This window comes from Crinia signifera, chromosome 9, assembly GCF_055691185.1.
Source record: "Crinia signifera chromosome 9, ASM5569118v1, whole genome shotgun sequence".
NCBI classification, from domain to species: Eukaryota; Metazoa; Chordata; class Amphibia; order Anura; family Myobatrachidae; genus Crinia; species Crinia signifera.
In genome coordinates, this window is record NC_139225.1 from 150,006,317 (window position 1) to 150,025,071 (window position 18,755).

The window sequence follows — 18,755 nt, forward strand, 5'->3', positions numbered from 1 at the left end:
CTTCCTTCCCCACAGCCTAACCTTCCTTCCCCACAGCCTAACCCTAACCTTCCTTCCCCACAGCCTAACCCTAACCTTCCTTCCCCACAGCCTAACCCTAACCTTCCTTCCCCACAGCCTGACCCTAACCTTCCTTCCCCACAGCCTAACCTTCCTTCCCCACAGCCTAACCCTAACCTTCCTTCCCCACAGCCTGACCCTAACCTTCCTTCCCCACAGCCTAACCTTCCTTCCCCACAGCCTAACCCTAACCTTCCTTCCCCACAGCCTAACCCTAACCTTCCTTCCCCACAGCCTAACCCTAACCTTCCTTCCCCACAGCCTAACCCTAACCTTCCTTCCCCACAGCCTGACCCTAACCTTCCTTCCCCACAGCCTAACCCTCCTTCCCCACAGCCTAACCCTAACCTTCCTTCCCCACAGTGTAACCCCAACCTTCCTTCCCCACAGCCTGACCCTAACCTTCCTTCTCCACAGCCTAACCCTAACCACCCCTTCTAATTGCCTAACCCTAACTCCCCCTCCATGTAGCCTAACCCTAACCTTCCTTCTCCACAGCCTAACCCTAACCTTCCTTCCCCACAGTGTAACCCTAACCTTCCTTCCCCACAGTGTAACCCCAACCTTCCTTCCCCACAGCCTAACCCTAACCTTCCTTCCCCACAGCCTAACCCTAACCTTCCTTCCCCACAGTGTAACCCTAACCTTCCTTCCCCACAGCCTGACCCTAACCTTCCTTCTCCACAGCCTAACCCTAACCTTCCTTCCCCACAGCCTAACCCTAACCTTCCTTCCCCACAGTGTAACCCCAACCTTCCTTCCCCACAGCCTAACCCTAACCTTCCTTCCCCACAGCCTAACCCTAACCTTCCTTCCCCACAGCCTAACCGTTACCTTCCTTCCCCACAGCCTAACCCTAACCTTCCTTCCCCACAGCCTAACCCTAACCTTCCTTCTCCACAGCCTAAAGATAATCTCCCCTTCTAAATGCCTAACCCTATCTCCCCCTCCACGTAGCCTAACCCTAACCTTCCTTCCCCTCAGCCTGATCCTAATGATGGCCATACACAGGTGCGATTTGGCCCGATTTCACCAGATTCTGATGGATTGGGCAGAGAAATCGGGTGGAATTGGGCACATCGCATGTGTTTTTGATAACCTTCTGTCCGATGTGTGGTCCCATGTGCATGGAGCCCCTAGATCACAAGTGCTGCACATAGGATCTGTCGGATTGGACAGCACTTTCTGGGATGTCATATGATATATCACATGCAAAAGGACCGCATCGGCTTGTTCTACACTGCTGCGAGAAATCAGTAGGGTTCTCCACATGAAGCTGTTCCCAGGCAAGGTTATATCATACTATAGATCTATAGACTATACTGTAGACTATACATAGTGAAAATGTCGACATGGAAAAAAAGCAAGGCTGTTATAAAAACGGTCGACACATGGTAGGGGTTACATGAGTTTTTGTTTAGGTTTTTGAGGTGTACATTTTTATCTTGTAGCACATGGACCCCCAATTAGTGTACCACATCCCCTTGCTTCACTCGCCATGCTTTGGGCACTTTACTATACCCAATCATACGTAACGTGGATGGTAAAGAATGAAAACTTAAAAAAAAAACTGTGAAAAACTTGTGGCGGCTACAGAGATGGGGCTGCAGCACAGTTCTAAATTCGAATTGGTGAGACACACCAACTGCTGTGAGTTTTTTAATTTTGGAATGGCAGTTGGTGTGGCTACCCTATTTGAATTTTGAACTGTGCTGTAATCCTCCCTCTGGAGCTGCCACTGGTGTCGACCATTATCTTGTAGACCTTTTGACCATGTTGACCAACGGTGGTCGCCCTATTGACTGTTCGTCTTTATACTGTTTGCCTAAAATCCAGATACCGTGATTGGCCATAAGTCGCTAAGCTTTTCTAGGTCATTACTTCTCCTTATCCTTCTGAGGGTAGTAACCACCGGTTGGTCAGGATGGCACTCACCATTGGCATTGGGTGAGGGCACGGCTCAGCCAATACAAGTTGTAACCCCTGGGGGACAGTTCTCTGCAAACTACCCCAGTTCTTGCCAGTGGGCTCCATTATGGAGCCTCCATCTTGTTGTAGCCCAGAAGCACATTGCAACACAGCTCAGCAAGTCTTTCACATGGCCAGAGGTGTAGCCCCAGTGGAATTGGTGACTCTCCTGCACATGATCCCAGGAGAGCTGGAAAACATGGCAGCACTAGGAGGATATTGGTTTGTTTCCTAGAAACATAAATGGCTGAGGAATCTGTGGGGTAAATTTACTAAGATAGGAGTTCTATTGAAGATGGGGTGTTTCCCCTAGCAACCAATCAGATCTATTATTTTCTAGAAGGTGCTAAATAACGAAGAAGTGATTGGTTGCTATGGGCAACATCCTATCTTCAATAGAACTCCCATCCATGTACCCCTATGAAACAGATCTGGGGCACTAAAAGGATTGATGTTAGAGGAGATTGTGTATATGGTGGGTACATACTTGGTGCCAGGCATGACCGCGCAGTCAGCGAGGAAGGAACGGAACCATAGGAAAGGAAAAGGGTTATGAATATATAAAACCTGTGTCAGATCTGCACAGCGGGAGGAAGTCTTTGAAATTATGATAATGTAGAGAGCGCGTGTGTAGATGACACCAGCAAAGTGCTGATTGCCAACTAGGACTCAGACGCAGCCTCTTACCAATAAAGGAAAAGCAAAGGTTAAATCGTCAGAAAGAGACTCGTTTGCTTTGTGCCTTGGAGGTGACTTAATAAACACATAGTGACAAGGAATCACATACACTGGATAAGATGAAGTCTTGGTCTTTATTTTGTAGCAGGAAAACAGCATACCAGGTAATCAGCATAGGCAAGCATGGTTCCAGCATTGCAGCATTTCTTTAACAAACTCATAATACCTACAGCCAGACAGCAGAACAGATCAGCAACTGGGAATGGGGAACAGAGCATGAATCTGGTACAGTAAGTGGTAATTACTGTGAGGGCAGTCACACTCTGGGATGAGCAGGGTATAACATCGGATGAGTTGCCTGTCCCCCAAGCAACTTATCTGCTGTAATCAGCCGTTATATCTTTGTATTATGTAGACGTTGATGGAAAATGGACATCGATGGCCGAATGGACATTGCCTATGTCCTCTAATGACATCGGGTCTCTCTTCTTCCCTGCAGGACTTCCTCTCAGATATGGCTATGACAGAGGTTGATCGCTTCCTTGACAGAGAGCACCTTATTCTCCGTGAGAACACACTTGCAACTAAAGCCATAGAGGAGTATCTGAAACTGATAGGACAGAGATACCTCAAGGAAGCCATTGGTAAGATGTTCTGTGCCTGAGCCCTGACCAGCCATGCATGGGACTGGCTTAGGAGATGGAAGTATACCACCAGATCATGTGACGGTGGAACAAGCGGTGGTGGTATATTGGTGAGCATTACTGCCTCACAGAACTGAAGTCATGGGTTTGATTCCCACCATGGCCCTAACTGTGTGGAGTTTGTATGTTCTCCCATGCTTTCATGGGCTTTCTCCAGGTACTCCGGTTTCCTCCCACAAACCAAAAATATACTGGTACTGTAGGCTAATTGGCTTCCAGCAAATCAACCCTAGAATGTCTGTGTGTGCGTGTACATGTGGTAGGGAATATAGATTGTAAGCTCCAATGGGGCAGTCTGCTAATATCCTTGTGTTGTTGGTTTGTTTGTGTTGTGATTACGCCCTTACGCCCCTATTTTGCAGGTGAGTTTATTCGGGCTCTGTACGAGTCAGAGGAGGACTGCGAGGTTGACCCCATGCGTTGTCCGCCTTCGGCCCTCTCCGATCACCAGGCCAATCTCAGGATGTGCTGCGAACTTGCGCTTTGCAAAGTCTTCAACTCCCATTGGTCAGTGTCTGGTCATGTGGTGTCATTGGCAGGAAAAGAATCAGACATTATATGTTAGTCATTATCCATTACATTTTTACTTTTCTCTCCGTCCCCTTTTTCTTCTGTGACAATTTCCTCTTCTCTCTGTGGTTCCCATCTTGATTGTGCTCTTACTATTCTCACCTTCACAAATTATTTCCTCCTCTCGTCGGCCCTTCTGTGCCCCCCCACCCCCCTTCCCTCAGTTGTTTTCCTAAAGTGTACCATACACCTGCTCACAGTGTAGGCCGCAGTTTTGAGGTCTGAACCAAAGCGAATTAGATTGCAATGTATCTGGGATCTACTAGGATCTCGTGTCATCCCTGAGGTATGACTCTCCGCTCAATGATAGTTATTCTGGCTGATTCACTCGGATGCGTATTCGCATCCTTGGGAGTCAAACAAATCCCGCCTTGCGACTGATGGTACGCCGGCCCACCATTGGCAAGGTGCTAATGTTCGCACCGTATACGAATGGATGTTTTACATAAACCTCCATTTGCAGCCTGCGGGGGAACACCCACATCCTTCGATGGTCGCTGACCATCGAAGGATGTGGAATGTGCACGCAGATCCAAGGTTGCACAGAAATGGGCAGGCAGCTGACATCCAATGATATCAGCTGCCCGCCCCCCGTACCCGCGTCATCGGCTCATTAGCATGAGAACGCCAAGCATTCTCTTGGTAACGCCCATGAAACGCTGGGTGTTCCCATCTCATGCACATGCACAGAAATGCGCATGAGCAAAGACAAAACATCGGACCCGTGCGAATGGACCTGAATAAGGTCCAATATTCCTTCAGTCCACAAAACGGCTGCCTGTGTTGTGTGGTGAGGTGAGGTACGCTTAATGTGTCTTCTGCGCCAAACGTCTGACCATCGCCTTCTCGCTTCCACTCTTCTCAGTGTGTTTCCCCGGGAGCTGAAGGAAGTCTTTGCATCGTGGAGGATGCGCTGTGCGGAGCGCGGACGCGAAGACATAGCAGATCGACTCATCAGTGCCTCTCTCTTCCTCCGCTTCCTGTGTCCGGCCATCATGTCCCCCAGCCTCTTCAGCCTGATGCAGGAATATCCTGATGAGCAGACATCTAGGACCCTCACACTCATCGCTAAGGTCATCCAGAACCTGGCCAACTTCAACTTCAAGTGAGAGTAGGGGAAGCGGGGGGGAGTGGTTTCAGGGCAAGAGAGGGGTACATGGGATGCGTTCTGTCCCATCCGTGGTGACTTATGATTGGGTACATAGGGGTTGATGTATAAAGCATTGATAAGGGAGGAGAAGTGAGCCAGGGTAGAAGTAGCCACGTCAACCAATCAGCACTGAAGTAACATCTGTAATGTGCAGAATGTAATATTATACAGAGCAGCTGATTGGTTGCCATGGGCCACTCCTCCTCTGGCTCACTTCTCCTCCCGTATCACTGCTCCATACATCTACCCCATAGTGACTTCATCACCTACAACATTACAGATGATGTTAGAGAACCCACCTGTACATCAATGGAGTATAAGACTCACAAACGGACGTGTGTGTGCACCACCGTGCTGACCAGGCCATTGATTCATACTATGTATAGAGAAAAAGTATGCTGTTTCCTTAAATTTATGGGGGAACTGCTCTTAATCCTATTCCTTTTTTTTATCCTTAAATGATAATATTTTGGCGAGGTGCCTCTGCCCATTCCTCATGACAATGACGCACTTAAGTCAGACGGATGGGACAGCGGACTGATACAATGACAGACGGTCCTAGTGGTGTTACCGTGCAGGCTGACAGACAGGAGCTAGTGCATTGTGCATATAGACCAATGCTGAGATGCCGCTCTCATCAGGTTCAGCAGTAAGGAAGAGCACATGTCCTTCATGAATGAGTTCCTGGAGACGGAGTTGGCCAATATGCAGAATTTCCTCTACGAGATCTCCAACCTGGACGCGCTCACCAACAGCAGCAACTTCGAGGGCTACATCGACCTGGGCCGGGAGCTGAGTACTCTCCATGCCCTGCTATGGGAGGTGATCCCCCAGCTTAGTAAGGTGAGTGCTCGTTACATGAGATACGCTCCAGGCCTCATATGTCAAGGAAATGTAGGTGTCCACGGTTAGTGAGGTTCTAAGAAGGCAAATTCAGTCCTTCAAAACTCGATGCCCGATGCCAGAACTAAAATGTTTCAGGTATATTGTATCCACATGGGATGGGCATTTATACACGTTTTGTGCTTTTAACATTAGTAGGGAATAGTCATGTTTTAGTTGGTGAGTATTAAACCTTCGTCGTTCAAAGTTCATTGATGTCTCTTTTCTTTTTACCCCCCCCCGCCCTCTATGCGGAACAGGAAGCTCTTGTAAAGTTGGGGCCCCTCCCTCGCCTTCTCAATGACATCAGCCTAGCGCTCAGGAACCCCCACATCCAGCGACAGCCGAGTCATCAAGAAAGGTTACCACCTCCCAAACCCGTCATCCCAAGGGGGCCGTCAGCGGAGCTTCAAAGCTACCTGGTGCGAGACCTCAACAGGTACTATATATATATTTGTCCTACTGAATGTAGACTGAACATGTGCCAAGATATTAGGATGAGTTGTAAGTGTGAAGCAAACCTTATACTCAAGTGAGTCCATTTACGCTGGGCGTAAAGCCCCCCAAACAGGCAACAAAAGTATTTGTACAACTGATACTGATGGCATTGCACCAAGGGGTTTATGTATCATGAGTAAAAAGAGTGAAGAAATGGGCCAGTGAGAAGTAGCCCATGGCGACCAATCAGCTTCTGTCCATCATTTTATAGAATGTACTTGATAGACGCTTAGTCAAAGCTGATTGGTTGCAAGGGGTAACGGTCACCAGTGGTCTTCTTCTCCACTTTTTTCACTGCTTGATAAATAATCCCCTTAGGTCCTATCACTGAAGGCCAAATGTTGATACATTTGCATCCATTAGTGTTTCTGTCCAGACAACCACTTTTGGCATATTCATATGGGTCTGCCCCAAGGTCCAATGAAATATCCACACACGGCTTGGTATTACTTGCAATGCACATACAGTGGAAGCGGCCATTTTGTGGGCGGTACCAATATCCAGCAGCTAGTTAGCAGTGACATCACTGAGGCATGAGGTTGAGGCACACACTGATGTCACTCCGGTGGCTCCCTTTGGGGTTTATTTACTAAGATGGGAGTTCTGTTTCAGATGGGATGTAGCTATGGTAACCAATGAGATTCTATGTATTATCTTCTAGAGGATGCTAAATAAACTAGAAGTAGATTCTAATTGGTTGCCCATAGCAACATCCCATGGGAAATATGTGCGTAGTCATCACCTAAAGTCCCTGAATTTCTGGGAGACTCAGGCGATTTCGGGATGTTCTTTCCCGGATTCCAGCAGTACCCCCATACCTGACCACTCCTGAGAAGGGAGCAGAATATGTCAATCAAATATCACAGTGGGCCTGGATAGCTAAGTGAATGTAGCTGCCACTTTCCTTCCGCACCCAGCATGTCAGCTGCTGTTGGGCCGCCGGTGGTTGACAAACAGAACATATACAGTAAAGGCTTATTGTAAATTAGGAGAGAATGCCCAAAACAAATAACTTTGTATCCGGAAACTTGTTCTGCGGAGACCCAGACACTACAGCAAAGTGGGCCCCAGACTGGACAGCTCCAAGGGTTTACGCGATTCGTGGGTATTTAGGGAGCGGGACTTAATGGTGTTAAGTGTCCGCCCCCATCAGAGACCTGTGGCTGTGCTGTAGTTAGGTAGTGCTTGCTCCCCCTTCCTCCCTCTCCCTGTCCTGGACACTGTCTCTTGCTTAATCATCTCTTTCCAACACTGTCTCTCTTTCCCCCACTGTCATTCCCCAATCCTGATCTCTCCCTCTCTGACACTGTCTCTCCATCTCTCTCTGACATTATCCCTCTGCCTCCCTCCCTTTTTTACCCTGACACTGTCTCTTTCCCTGACACTGTTTCTCTCTTCCTTAGTCTTTCTCCCTCTCTTTTTTCTTTCCGTCACTCTGTCCCTCTTTCCCCCTGACACTGTCTCTCTCCCTCTATCTCTCTCTCTTTTTTTCTGGCATACTCTCCCCACTCTCACTCTTACACCATCTCTCTGCCTGTCACCCTTTCTCTTTAATACTGCCTCTTTCTCCCTGGCACTGTCTCTCTCTCCCTCTATCCTTGACACTGTTTCTCTCTTTCTCCCTGTCACACTTTCTCTTTCCCTGACACTATCTCTCTCTTTCTTTGACACACTTTCTCTCTCCCTGGCACTATCTCTCTCTCTCTCTCTCTCTCTTGTTTCAATCTCTTCCTCCCTGACTCACTCGCTCAATCCCCTTCCTTTCTCTGAGGCAGATGTATCAAACTTCATATAACGTTTTGTAAATAACGGGTCCCCCTTCTCCAGCATAACATGGTGAAGCTGGCACCTGTTATGTGCAGATGTATTAACCCCCCCCCCCCCAAGCCGATAAGGAGAGCTGTTATGCCCAGCGTGAATGGCTCTCCTTATTGGCTCCCCGGCATCCCACGCATGCTCTCCTCCCCCCGGCCGGCTGTCAAGATCTTGCTAAAACTGCGAGATCTCCAGCGCAGCCCGAGACAGCAGCAGGGCTAGCGTTGTCCCCGCAGTTTGGAATAGGACAACGCCAGCCCTGAGCTTAATGCTGGTTCATACATCTGCCCCTCTATCTCTTACTCCTTCGCTCTTTCCCTGCTGCCCCCTTACTCTCCCCTCTCATCCCTTCTCTCTTTCTCTCTGACACCCTCTTCTCTGATTCCCTCTTTTTCCATGAAACTTTCTCTCTCCCCCTTCAAGATTTTGCTATGTGGCCCACTAGGTTCTAGTTACGCCTCTGTTCCTAACCTTTTACTATGACCGCTACATAGTGATTGTGGGAAGCTGGAAGTGGCAGACAGCCCTAACCAACATCCCCTTATAATCCCGCAGGGTTTACTCCCTGTAGTAAATGTAACAGTCGGTAGATACTTTCTATCTTTGGAAAAGGTAGAGGCCAATGTAAATGTTGAATAGAAAACAAATACTATATATAGTATTGTAATGTTCAATCAATAACTATAATACTTCTAATAACCAAACATTTTCAGAAGTAAATTTAATTTGCTGAGACCGTGCCATGACCATTTCTGTGTAGACCATATGATGCCTGGGAGACTCCTGAATTTTGTGGAGACCTCTTAAACTCCTGGGACAGTAGGCCCCTCTCCCGCATCCCTCTTCCTTGTGAAGCGGGCAGTTCCGGGCCTCGATGGTGGGATTTGTCTGTCATGGCTGGTTGAGGACATACTCTGCATGGCTGTACCAAGGTGGGAGGGGCCTTCATGGCTGGTTGAGGACACACTCTGCATCACTGTACCAAGGTGGGAGGGGCCTTCATGATGCAAAGCACGTGATCACATTCTCCCTCACTTCCACCTTTATCTCCCTCCTGGATCTCCCAGAAGGGACTTCCCAATAGTAGGCAAGTATACAGTATTTTAGGATTAGGATTCAATCCTGTTGCTAGGTGCTAAATTTGCACATGACGTTCTGCAAAGGGGGTCCATGGATTTATAGAGTTGCCCATTGTTCATGAGAGCAGAACGGTGCAGATGTCCCTGATTGTAGGCTATAGTTCTATGGATGAGTTTTATCCCTTCTCTTCCCTTACATTCTTTCTGTATTCCCATCTTCCTTTAATTCTCTCTCCCATCAGCTCCATTGACATGACCCGACTACCTTCACCAACCAAGGACAAGTCCTCCAAGGATATGTTCTTTGTGTCACGCCGCCCGCTCACCCGCTCTTCGCCTGCCTATTGCACCAGCAGCTCGGACATCACGGAACCAGACCAGAAGATGCTGAGCGTGAACAAAAGTGTTTCCATGTTAGACTTACAGGACAGCCGCATGAACAGTGTGTCCAATCTACAAGCTGTAGGGGACTTGCTCAACTCCAGCCAGGCCTCCATATCCGCGGGGCTACGCCCGGGGGGCCGGCTCTCCCAGGGCAGCGGGTCAAGCATTGCGGCTGGTCTGCGGCTCAGCCAAATGGGGGTCACCACCGACGGGCTCTCAGCTCAGCAGCTGCGCATTCCCTTGTCCTTCCAGAACCCGCTCTTCCACATGGCCCCCGACGGCCCCCTCGGACCACCCTCTCACCCGGCTCCTCATCGGCCGGACCCTGGAGCTGACGCCTTTGCCCCATTCCATGGCTACAGCAAGAGTGAGGACCTGAGCTCCGGGAAGCACTTGCTGCACAGTCACAGCTACAGCGACGACTTCAGCCGGCAGGGGTCAGAGTTCAGGTACCGGCCCCACTAGGGGGCAAAAGATTGGGGCCCAGGTGGGGAGAGTAGAGAGGTGGTGTCAAATATTACTTGATATACATATATAATAATATATGTATATATCACTATATATTTATATATAGTTAGTCCATGTTTCTGTCATGTCAATGTCAACACTTCCTAGTGCCTACAAAGTGTAATAGACAAGGGTGTTGTTCCTCTACGAAAACATCCTTTTCCCCTATTCGGCCCTGTGTAACACACGATCATTGCACACCTGCTTCCCTGTTGTAGACAGCTGGGTGGAGTTGGGAGCCACAATGCTGGGGGGGAAGTGACAACAGGGGAGACAGATAAAGTACCAACCAATAAGCTTCTGTCATTTTTCAAAGACAGTTAGTGATTGGTTGGTACTTACCATCTCTCCTGGTTTGATACATCTCCCCCATAACCCCCGCCCCCAGACCTACACCTTTCCGACACATAGGTGACAGGGCTATCCCTTGCTGTTAGGAAGCTTGTCTTGTAAAACAGCTGCAGCTCACTGGTCAGCATAGGAACACTGAATGTACTTATACGTATCTGTGTGTGGAGGTGGAAACAAGTTGTCTTTGATTGTGGAATGGAGGTGAAGATTTAATGAAAACTGTGACAAAGAAGTGTAAGCTGCAGGGACAAGTGTCCTGTATACTCCTTGTGGGATAAGCTCCTGAAGAAGAGTTATGTTGCACAGCTCTCACTGTACGGTTGCGGACAGAGCTGATTGGACGATGCCCATTTGTTATCTGATTTGTTTCCGCCTCCGATAATCCATAATCAGAGAGAGCTTGCTTTCGCTATGGTGTCTTGTTGGGTAATGTAGCGCATGGATGAGGAGCGTGTTGGCTGTTGTCCTTATCTATAGCTATCACGTGAGATGGAGATTCTGAACTCTCTCTTTCTCTGTCTTTATGATACAGCAAGAGGCAGCTTTCCCTCCAAGACAATCTCCAGCACATGCTGTCCCCTCCTCAGATCACCATTGGCCCCGGAGTACAGCGGAGGCCGGAGACGCAGCCTCCACCCCTACACAGGGGAAAATCCCAGCAGCTGACGGTGCAGGCCGCCCATAAGCCCCGGCCAAGCAGCGGTAACCTCCTTCAAAGTCCAGAACCAATGTACGGGGGCAGCGAGAATAAGACAGCAGTCAGTGGAGAAAGAAGCAGGAGGGCTTAAACCCAGCATTACCAAGCAGGTACAGCCAAACTCTGAGCCACCCTCACCCTAAGGGCAGATTGGTGAAGTGATAACTGTCAGTTTTCAAACCAAGTCTGTAACTTGACACTTGGGGGCTGTGGCGCCTCCAGGGGGGTAGGAGGGGGAAGCTGCAGCACTGTCCAAAGTTCAAATAGGGGAATCACAGCAACTGCCAGTTAGTCAGTTTGAAATGGCAGTTGGTGTAACTTCCCTGTTTGAACTTTGGACTGTGATGCAGCCCCACCCCTTGGAACCTCCCCTGGAAACTTTGGAGCTGATTGGTGCTGCGTTATCACCTTCCACTTTATCATCTTCACCAGACTTAATACATCTTCCTCCCTGTCCTATTAATCACAGCCCAGGTAACGCATTGTCGTCTCTCTCTCTCCGCAGCACTCACATGCGCAGGCCACTCTTAACCCGGTCACTCCAGCCTCGGAACGCACAGTCGCCTGGGTGTCTAACATGCCTCACCTCTCAGCGGACATCGAGAGCGCACACATAGAACGAGAGGAGTACAAACTGAAGGAGTACTCCAAATCCATGGATGAGAGTCGCCTAGAGAGGGTGAGAACATGTAGGCCTCCTCTGTCTATCGTGTTGTAGAATATTACGTAGTGGTTTCTCTTGGCCATCACCACCATCCTTTCCGCTTCTCCTGTTACAACTGGCCACCACCACCACCATCCTTTCCGCTTCTCCTGTTACAACTGGCCACCTCCACCATCCTTTCCGCTTCTCCTGTTCCAACTGGCCACCTCCACCATCCTTTCAGCTTCTCCTGTTACAACTGGCCACCACCACCATCCTTCCGCTTCTCCTGTTACAACTGGCCACCACCACCATCCTTTCCTCTTCTCCTGTTAATACTGCCCACCTCCACCATTCCTTTCCGCTTCTTCTGTTCCAACTGGCCACCTCCACCATCCTTTCTGCTTCTCCTTTTCCAACTGGCCACCACCACCATCCCTTTCTGCTTCTCCTATTACAACTGGCCACCACCACCATCCTTTCTGCTTCTCCTGTTCCAACTGGCCACCACCACCACCATCCTTTCTGCTTCTCCTGTTCCAACTGGCCACCACCACCATCCTTTCCACTTCTCCTGTTACAACTAGCCACCTCCACCATCCTTTCCGCTTCTCCTGTTACAACTGTCTTCCTACTCTATCTCTCTATCTATTTTTCTTTCTCTCTTTTGACTTATATCACATTGTTCTTCTGGTTCTTCCCTCTTACCTTTCTCAGTGTCTTTCCCTTACCTTTTCTCTACGTCCTTCATTTCTTTGTCTCTTTCTCCACCTTCTTCTTCTCCCTGTGTCACCCGCACCCCCCCCCCCCCCCCCTCCCACCCTTTAGGTGAAAGAGTACGAGGAGGAGATCTACTCCTGAAAGAGCGGCTCATGATGTCCAACCGGAAGCTGGAGGAATACGAACGCCGCCTCCTCACCCAGGAAGAGCAAACCAATAAAATGCTGCAGCAATACCAGTCCCGCCTGGAGGTGAGCGAGAAGCGGCTGCGGCAGCAGCAGATGGAGAAGGACACACAAATCAAGAGCATCATAAACAGGTTAGAAATGGTAAATATCTATTATTTACTTCTGGGGTTTGGGGGGAGGCGGGAGAGGGGATCCTCTGGAACTGGGATCCCTCTAACTGTAACGCTAGCAATATCCAGAGAAGACACACATAGATTACACTGATTCATTTTATCCCGCCAACGTCTCTCTCCAAACCTGCCCCAGCCGCCGCTCCTGCACTGTTCAGCCTATAGGGGCAAGCCTAGCCGTGCATACTGTAGCAGCCAATCAGATTGCAGCTTTCATTTTGTAGAAGATAATAGAAAAATTTATTTTTAGAAATTTCCCCAGCTAGAGTCTGATTGGACTACTGCATGGACAGGTGGATGTGGAAGGTCACATAAGATGGCGTATAAGGCATTTATATATATACTAGGTGATTCATCGCGCCTACGGGCGCTCTTCACACAGTAGTAAGGGCTGCGCCCCCTTAATTTGTGAACGTTTGTATATGAGAAATATGGTTAGAATTGTATGAAAGATGCCTGTATTGCAACTTGAGTTATAGGTGAAATGTGTTAAATAGAGAGCATATGATGTGGAAGGGGGGGTGTATTGTTTTGTTTAATTAAAAAGCGGTTACAGAGTAAGATGTACATTGATAGTGTGGATGGTACAGTGACATTTGTGTGTGTGGGGGGGGGGGCTGTGTGTGCATGTTGTTTAGGTGTGTGTGTGCAATAATATAGTAGGGTGTTTTTGAGTCAGCGGCTCCCCACTGGCGGAGGTCACGACACAGGAAAACAGGAGGCTGGGTAGTGATAGGGGTGTGTGGAATAAGGGGGACTAAAGAGGAGGGTGGGAGATACTGTGCAGCTTCTGCCAGTGGGTGAGGGTCCAGCGTGGCAGTACAAAAACTCATGTCTGCGAATTGCACGGGGGGGTGGGGTGCGGGAGGTGTCGCGAATTTCGGGAGGGGGGGTCGTGGGGGGGGGGGTGACGCGAATCGCGCGAGGGGGGTCGCGTGGGGGGTACCGCGAATCACGGGAGGGGGTCGCTGGGGTGCCGCAAATCGCCACAAGAAAAAATCAACACAGAAAGGTCAACACATTAAATGTTGACATAAGTGTGGCACTTCATTGGTGACCATGTCGACACATGAGAATGAATATGAAAACATCCTTAAAATGAAAAATAAATCTTCAAAACTCATGTCAACCTTTTTCATCGTCGACCATAGCCGTGTCAGTGTTTTGCATGTGCCATTTGATCCTGGGGTTGCTGTGAATCGCGGCGGCTGGTGGGATGTGTCCACGGGAGGGGGGGTGGCGGGGTGGGGGGTGTGCGCCATGAATTGGGGGAGGAGGGGTCGCGGGGGTGGGTGCTGCGAATTGCGGGAGGGGTGGGCGCGGGGGTTGCAGCGAATCGCAGGGGGGGTCGCGGGGCCGGGGGGTTTGTCGCGAATCACGGGAGGGGGGTCAGGGGGGGTGCCGCGAATCACGGGAGGGTCGCGGGGGGTGCAGGGGGGGATGGGCGCGGAGGTTGCAGCGAATCGCAGAAGGGGGGGACGCGGGGGGTGGGGTGCCCGAATCGCCGGAGGGGGGGTCGTGGGGACTGGGGTTGCCGCAAATCGTGGGGGGTGCCGCAAATTGCGGGAGGTCGGGCGGCGGGGGGCGCTCACCTGGTGTGTCTGGTGAGTAGCTGTGTCTTTGCTGGGTAACATGGGGAGGCAGAGGGTGTCTGGCACTGTGCATACCTCCCAACATGACCTATGCCAGGAGGGACACAATGCTCTGCCGCTGGACTTTTTTCCTAATGTATGATTACCTCCATCTGTGTTGAACAGGTTAATTGATAGGAAAGGTGCTTCAACACAGGTGATGGCAATCATACATAAAAGGAAAGTGCAGGAGCAGAGCAATGTGTCCCTCCTATGACTGTGGGCTCACTGGGCTGGTTCTCTGTCATGTAAGTCAGAGGCTCCACCCAGCGTTAGAGGGTCAGACACACTTTGAGTGACAGATGTAGCCAAATATATAAGAGATATATATATACCTATATCAACACTGCTATTAAATATATACATCCCCAATTCTTGTCCTCCATATTTATTACTGATATCCTTTTACCGTTGTAACCCCAATGATCCCTGTATGCATATCCACGCGTCACGCCAGCTCACGTGTTCACTGCTGTACCGTATGTGCTCATTACCATTCACAGCTCCCCAGGTTACCCGTCTTGTATATATAAGTCGCACCATGCGTTCAGGAGCATGCACAGACAATGAATGTGGGTGGAACGGTCTAAGATGCCCTCAGCAACCAATCAGATTTTACTTCCTATTTATTTTGCACCTTCTAGAAGATAATAGATAGGTTCTGATTGGTTGCTCTGGGGGACGACCAGTCTTCAATAGAACTCCTATCTTTGTTTTTTTTCCCCACAGTATCAATAGGTCAACACCAAAAGGCAGACATGTCGACCTTTCATGCGCCCACCCTTTTTATGTCAACATTTTGATGGTGTTGACCTTTCGTCAGTATTGACCGTTTGCATGGTAACTTTTCGGTGCTGACTTATTGATCGTCTACTGTACCTTGCAATAGGTTGACAGGTTCAATAGGTCGGTGAGGAAAAAGTCGACAATTTCAAACGTTTGACATGGAAAGAGTCGACACAAAAACGTTACCACAATTTGAGGGGAAGGTGTCATTGGATTGTTACACCATGTATGACCCCAATTAGTGTGCGGGTTCTCTCACTGAGCTTCGCACAGGCTACTGTTTCCCTTCACTAGTTCACATGGATGGTAAATATTGAGAAAGTTGTAAAAAAAAAAAAAGGTACTTGTTTTCCTAGCACGGCCACACCGATTTACATCGAGGTGGTCGTGTCGGAAAAATCGGGTCGATCGCATCGCATGCGATTTGGTCGCATGCGATGCGATCGACGCGACCGACCGATTTTGGACCCGATTTTTTTTTTTTAATGAAATGTAAATCGGGTCCCTGGGACCCGATTTTACATTGGATTCAATGTAAAATATTCCCAACCCCCCAAAATGTCACGGCGTACACCCCACCCCACGATAGACGCCAACCCGAAGCGTGGCGAGCGCAGCGAGCCCGCGAGGGGCGGCGGTGCGCGTCCCTCCGACCTTTTCATTCCCCTACTATCCACGTCGGCGTGGAGTTGAGAATAGAATAGTGTGGCGAGCGCAGCGAGCCACCGAGCCCGAAGCGTGGCGAGCGCACGCGGATACCTTCACAGGTAAACGCGTCCCTTCGCGGACTTCACAGGTGTCCGCGTCGCCACGGACACCTGTGAAGCCCGCGAGGGGACGCGTATAACTGTGAAGGTATCCGCGTCCCCCTCGCGGGGCTCGCTGCGCCTCGCCACGCTTCGGGCTCGGTGGCTCGCTGCGCTCGCCACACTATTCTATTCTCAACTCCACGCCGACGTGGATAGTAGGGGAATGAAAAGGTCGGAGGACGCGCACCGCCGCCCCTCGCGGGCTCGCTGCGCTCGCCACGCTTCGGGTTGGCGTCAATCGTGGGGTGACGACGGGGACATCTAAAATGTGAAATGGGTCATATTGGCCCATTTCACATTTTTCACATTTTTTCAGGATTTCAATGTTAAAAAATCTTTTAACATTGAAGCCTATGTCAAAATCGGGGGCATCGCGTCGGGACCTATGTTAATGGTCCCGACCGACGCGATGCCCCCGATATTTTACCTTTCCCGACACGATTTCAATGTTAAAATATTTTTTAACATTGAAGCCTATGGGGAAATCGCGGGCATCGCGTCGGTCGCGTCGGAACCATTGTTAACGGTCCCGACCGACGCGATGCCCCCGATATTTTGTCCTAGCCGGCCAAATGGACTTGATTTCAAAGGAAATCGGGTCCATCGTATGGATCGTGTACCTTAACTTAAAGGTACACGATCCATACGATTGTGGCCGTGCTAGGAAACAAGTACCAAAAAAAAAAACATTGCGTCAACTTTTTTAAAGGGACAGTCATTTACAATGCATAGTTTTGCCTTTTAAATGATTGCCCCTTTAAATCTAGCCTAATAGAAAGTTGTGGCAATTAGGGAAGGGGTATGCAATCACAGGAGGCATGACCACAAAAAAGGGCGGTCAAAGAGGTCGCAGACACAGGGATTGGTGTAAGAAGAGTGGAGGTTTCCCACGGCAACCAATCAGCATTGAGCGTGCATTTAGCAAGTATAAAATGATAGGTAGATGCTGATTGGTTCTCAACCTCAATACAATCTTTTTAACCAGTTTCCACTCTTTGCTCTGAAAACGCGGGATGATGCTTCATACCAATAGAAATTATAGTCCACGAGTGCGAAATATAGCAAAAAACACAAATCATACATATGCAAAAGCAAGAGCAGATTCTATTCTTTCAAAGGTTACAGGTGCACCTGTAGGCAGCTAATAGCGCGCCTGGGCTGGTACGGAGCCGGCTAAGAGCATGGACAAAGCCTTGTAGTTTCCCCAAATCATTCAGAGCGTGTTCACACAGCCTCCCGCACTGCAGCGCACTGTGCACTTATACAGCGTAGCCCCCCCATTATATCCTGCTAAGTGTCAGCACTTATAAATGCTGCTGAGAGCTGACAGGCAGTGAGTGCTGGCTGGGAGCGTGTGTGGAGCGCCATGTGCACATTATTACCCTGGATTTAGGAATAGAAGGCGTGATATTAATATCAGAGGGGCCGAGGATTGAGCTCCTGTTCTGAAGGTATGCACAGTGGGCCTGATTCAGCCCTGCTCAGGTTAACGCCGCCATGTGACATCATCCGCCCGCCCTGAGCAGGCAGGGGAACTCCAGCATTCCCTGGGGCCCGCATTTCTATGGGAGCGCCCGCCTTTTTTTTGTGGGCACAGCCCTGAAATGTCGGGTGTCCACCCCAGAAAGTCCCCCCAGCAGCCAATCAATGTGCAAATGCCGACGGCGAGTGAAGAACTCTGCAGGGATTTACATATGCGCATTAGCAGAACTCTCGTTGGACCATTTCTGAGTACACCGGTGAATTGCGTCATGGGCGGAGTTTATAGTCAGCTGATCTCCAGTTACTCACCTGTTTTGCACTAGAAATGAATGCACACATACGAGGAGATTGGAGTGGGCGCTTCCACCCACTGGCGCGTTTCGGTAGTGGTGTATCTCCCTCGGGGTTCCACCTGACATCACCATAGATATCGTTGCTCATGAAACAAGAATTTTAGTTGTCTTGATCGCTGTAGCTTCTACAGACAAATACAACTTTTACCCGGAACCTACTGATGTTTTGGTGGTCTGGGGAGAATGAAGGTGACTGTCTTAAAACGGGTGCCGGACGGGTTCCCGACAGTCGAGGGCCTTAAAACTGACTGTCACCGTTAAGCTTCCTTCTTTCTGAAAAACATTCCCATCTGCCCACAAGTCCTCCCTCTTTATCTTGGGTCCTCTGTGTAGGATTTGCAATCAGACTGATTTTCCAGTTCTGTGAAATCCATTACCAGACGGTTCTCTAAGATGTTTTCCTCCTGGAAGCCGTATTGTACCAAACATCGCAGTTTTCAGGGAAATCATATTCCTGGAATTAGTACAATATGTTCCAGCCTCGATAATAATGTCTCTCTCGTCGGTCCCAAGCCGCACCACAATTAATCTCTTTACTAGGTACAGCAACAGTCACGAAACATCCAACTCTTAAAAGCAAAGTACCAAGGGGCAGATGTATTAAGGATTAATGAAGTGATAAACTGGATG

The 18,755-nt window shown here is 49.4% G+C and overlaps 1 protein-coding gene across 1 annotated transcript in view; it reads left to right on the plus strand.

The window, feature by feature from the left end:
• SYNGAP1 (synaptic Ras GTPase activating protein 1) overlaps positions 1-18,755 on the plus strand; it is a 245,855-nt gene that overhangs the window by 205,265 nt on the left and 21,835 nt on the right. Inside the window, 11 exon segments of the mRNA XM_083160249.1 lie at positions 3,206-3,350; positions 3,773-3,917; positions 4,846-5,085; positions 5,772-5,973; positions 6,273-6,451; positions 9,647-10,237; positions 11,179-11,380; positions 11,382-11,453; positions 11,849-12,022; positions 12,815-12,839; positions 12,842-13,025. Coding sequence (XP_083016375.1) covers positions 3,206-3,350; positions 3,773-3,917; positions 4,846-5,085; positions 5,772-5,973; positions 6,273-6,451; positions 9,647-10,237; positions 11,179-11,380; positions 11,382-11,453; positions 11,849-12,022; positions 12,815-12,839; positions 12,842-13,025 — 2,159 coding nt within the window.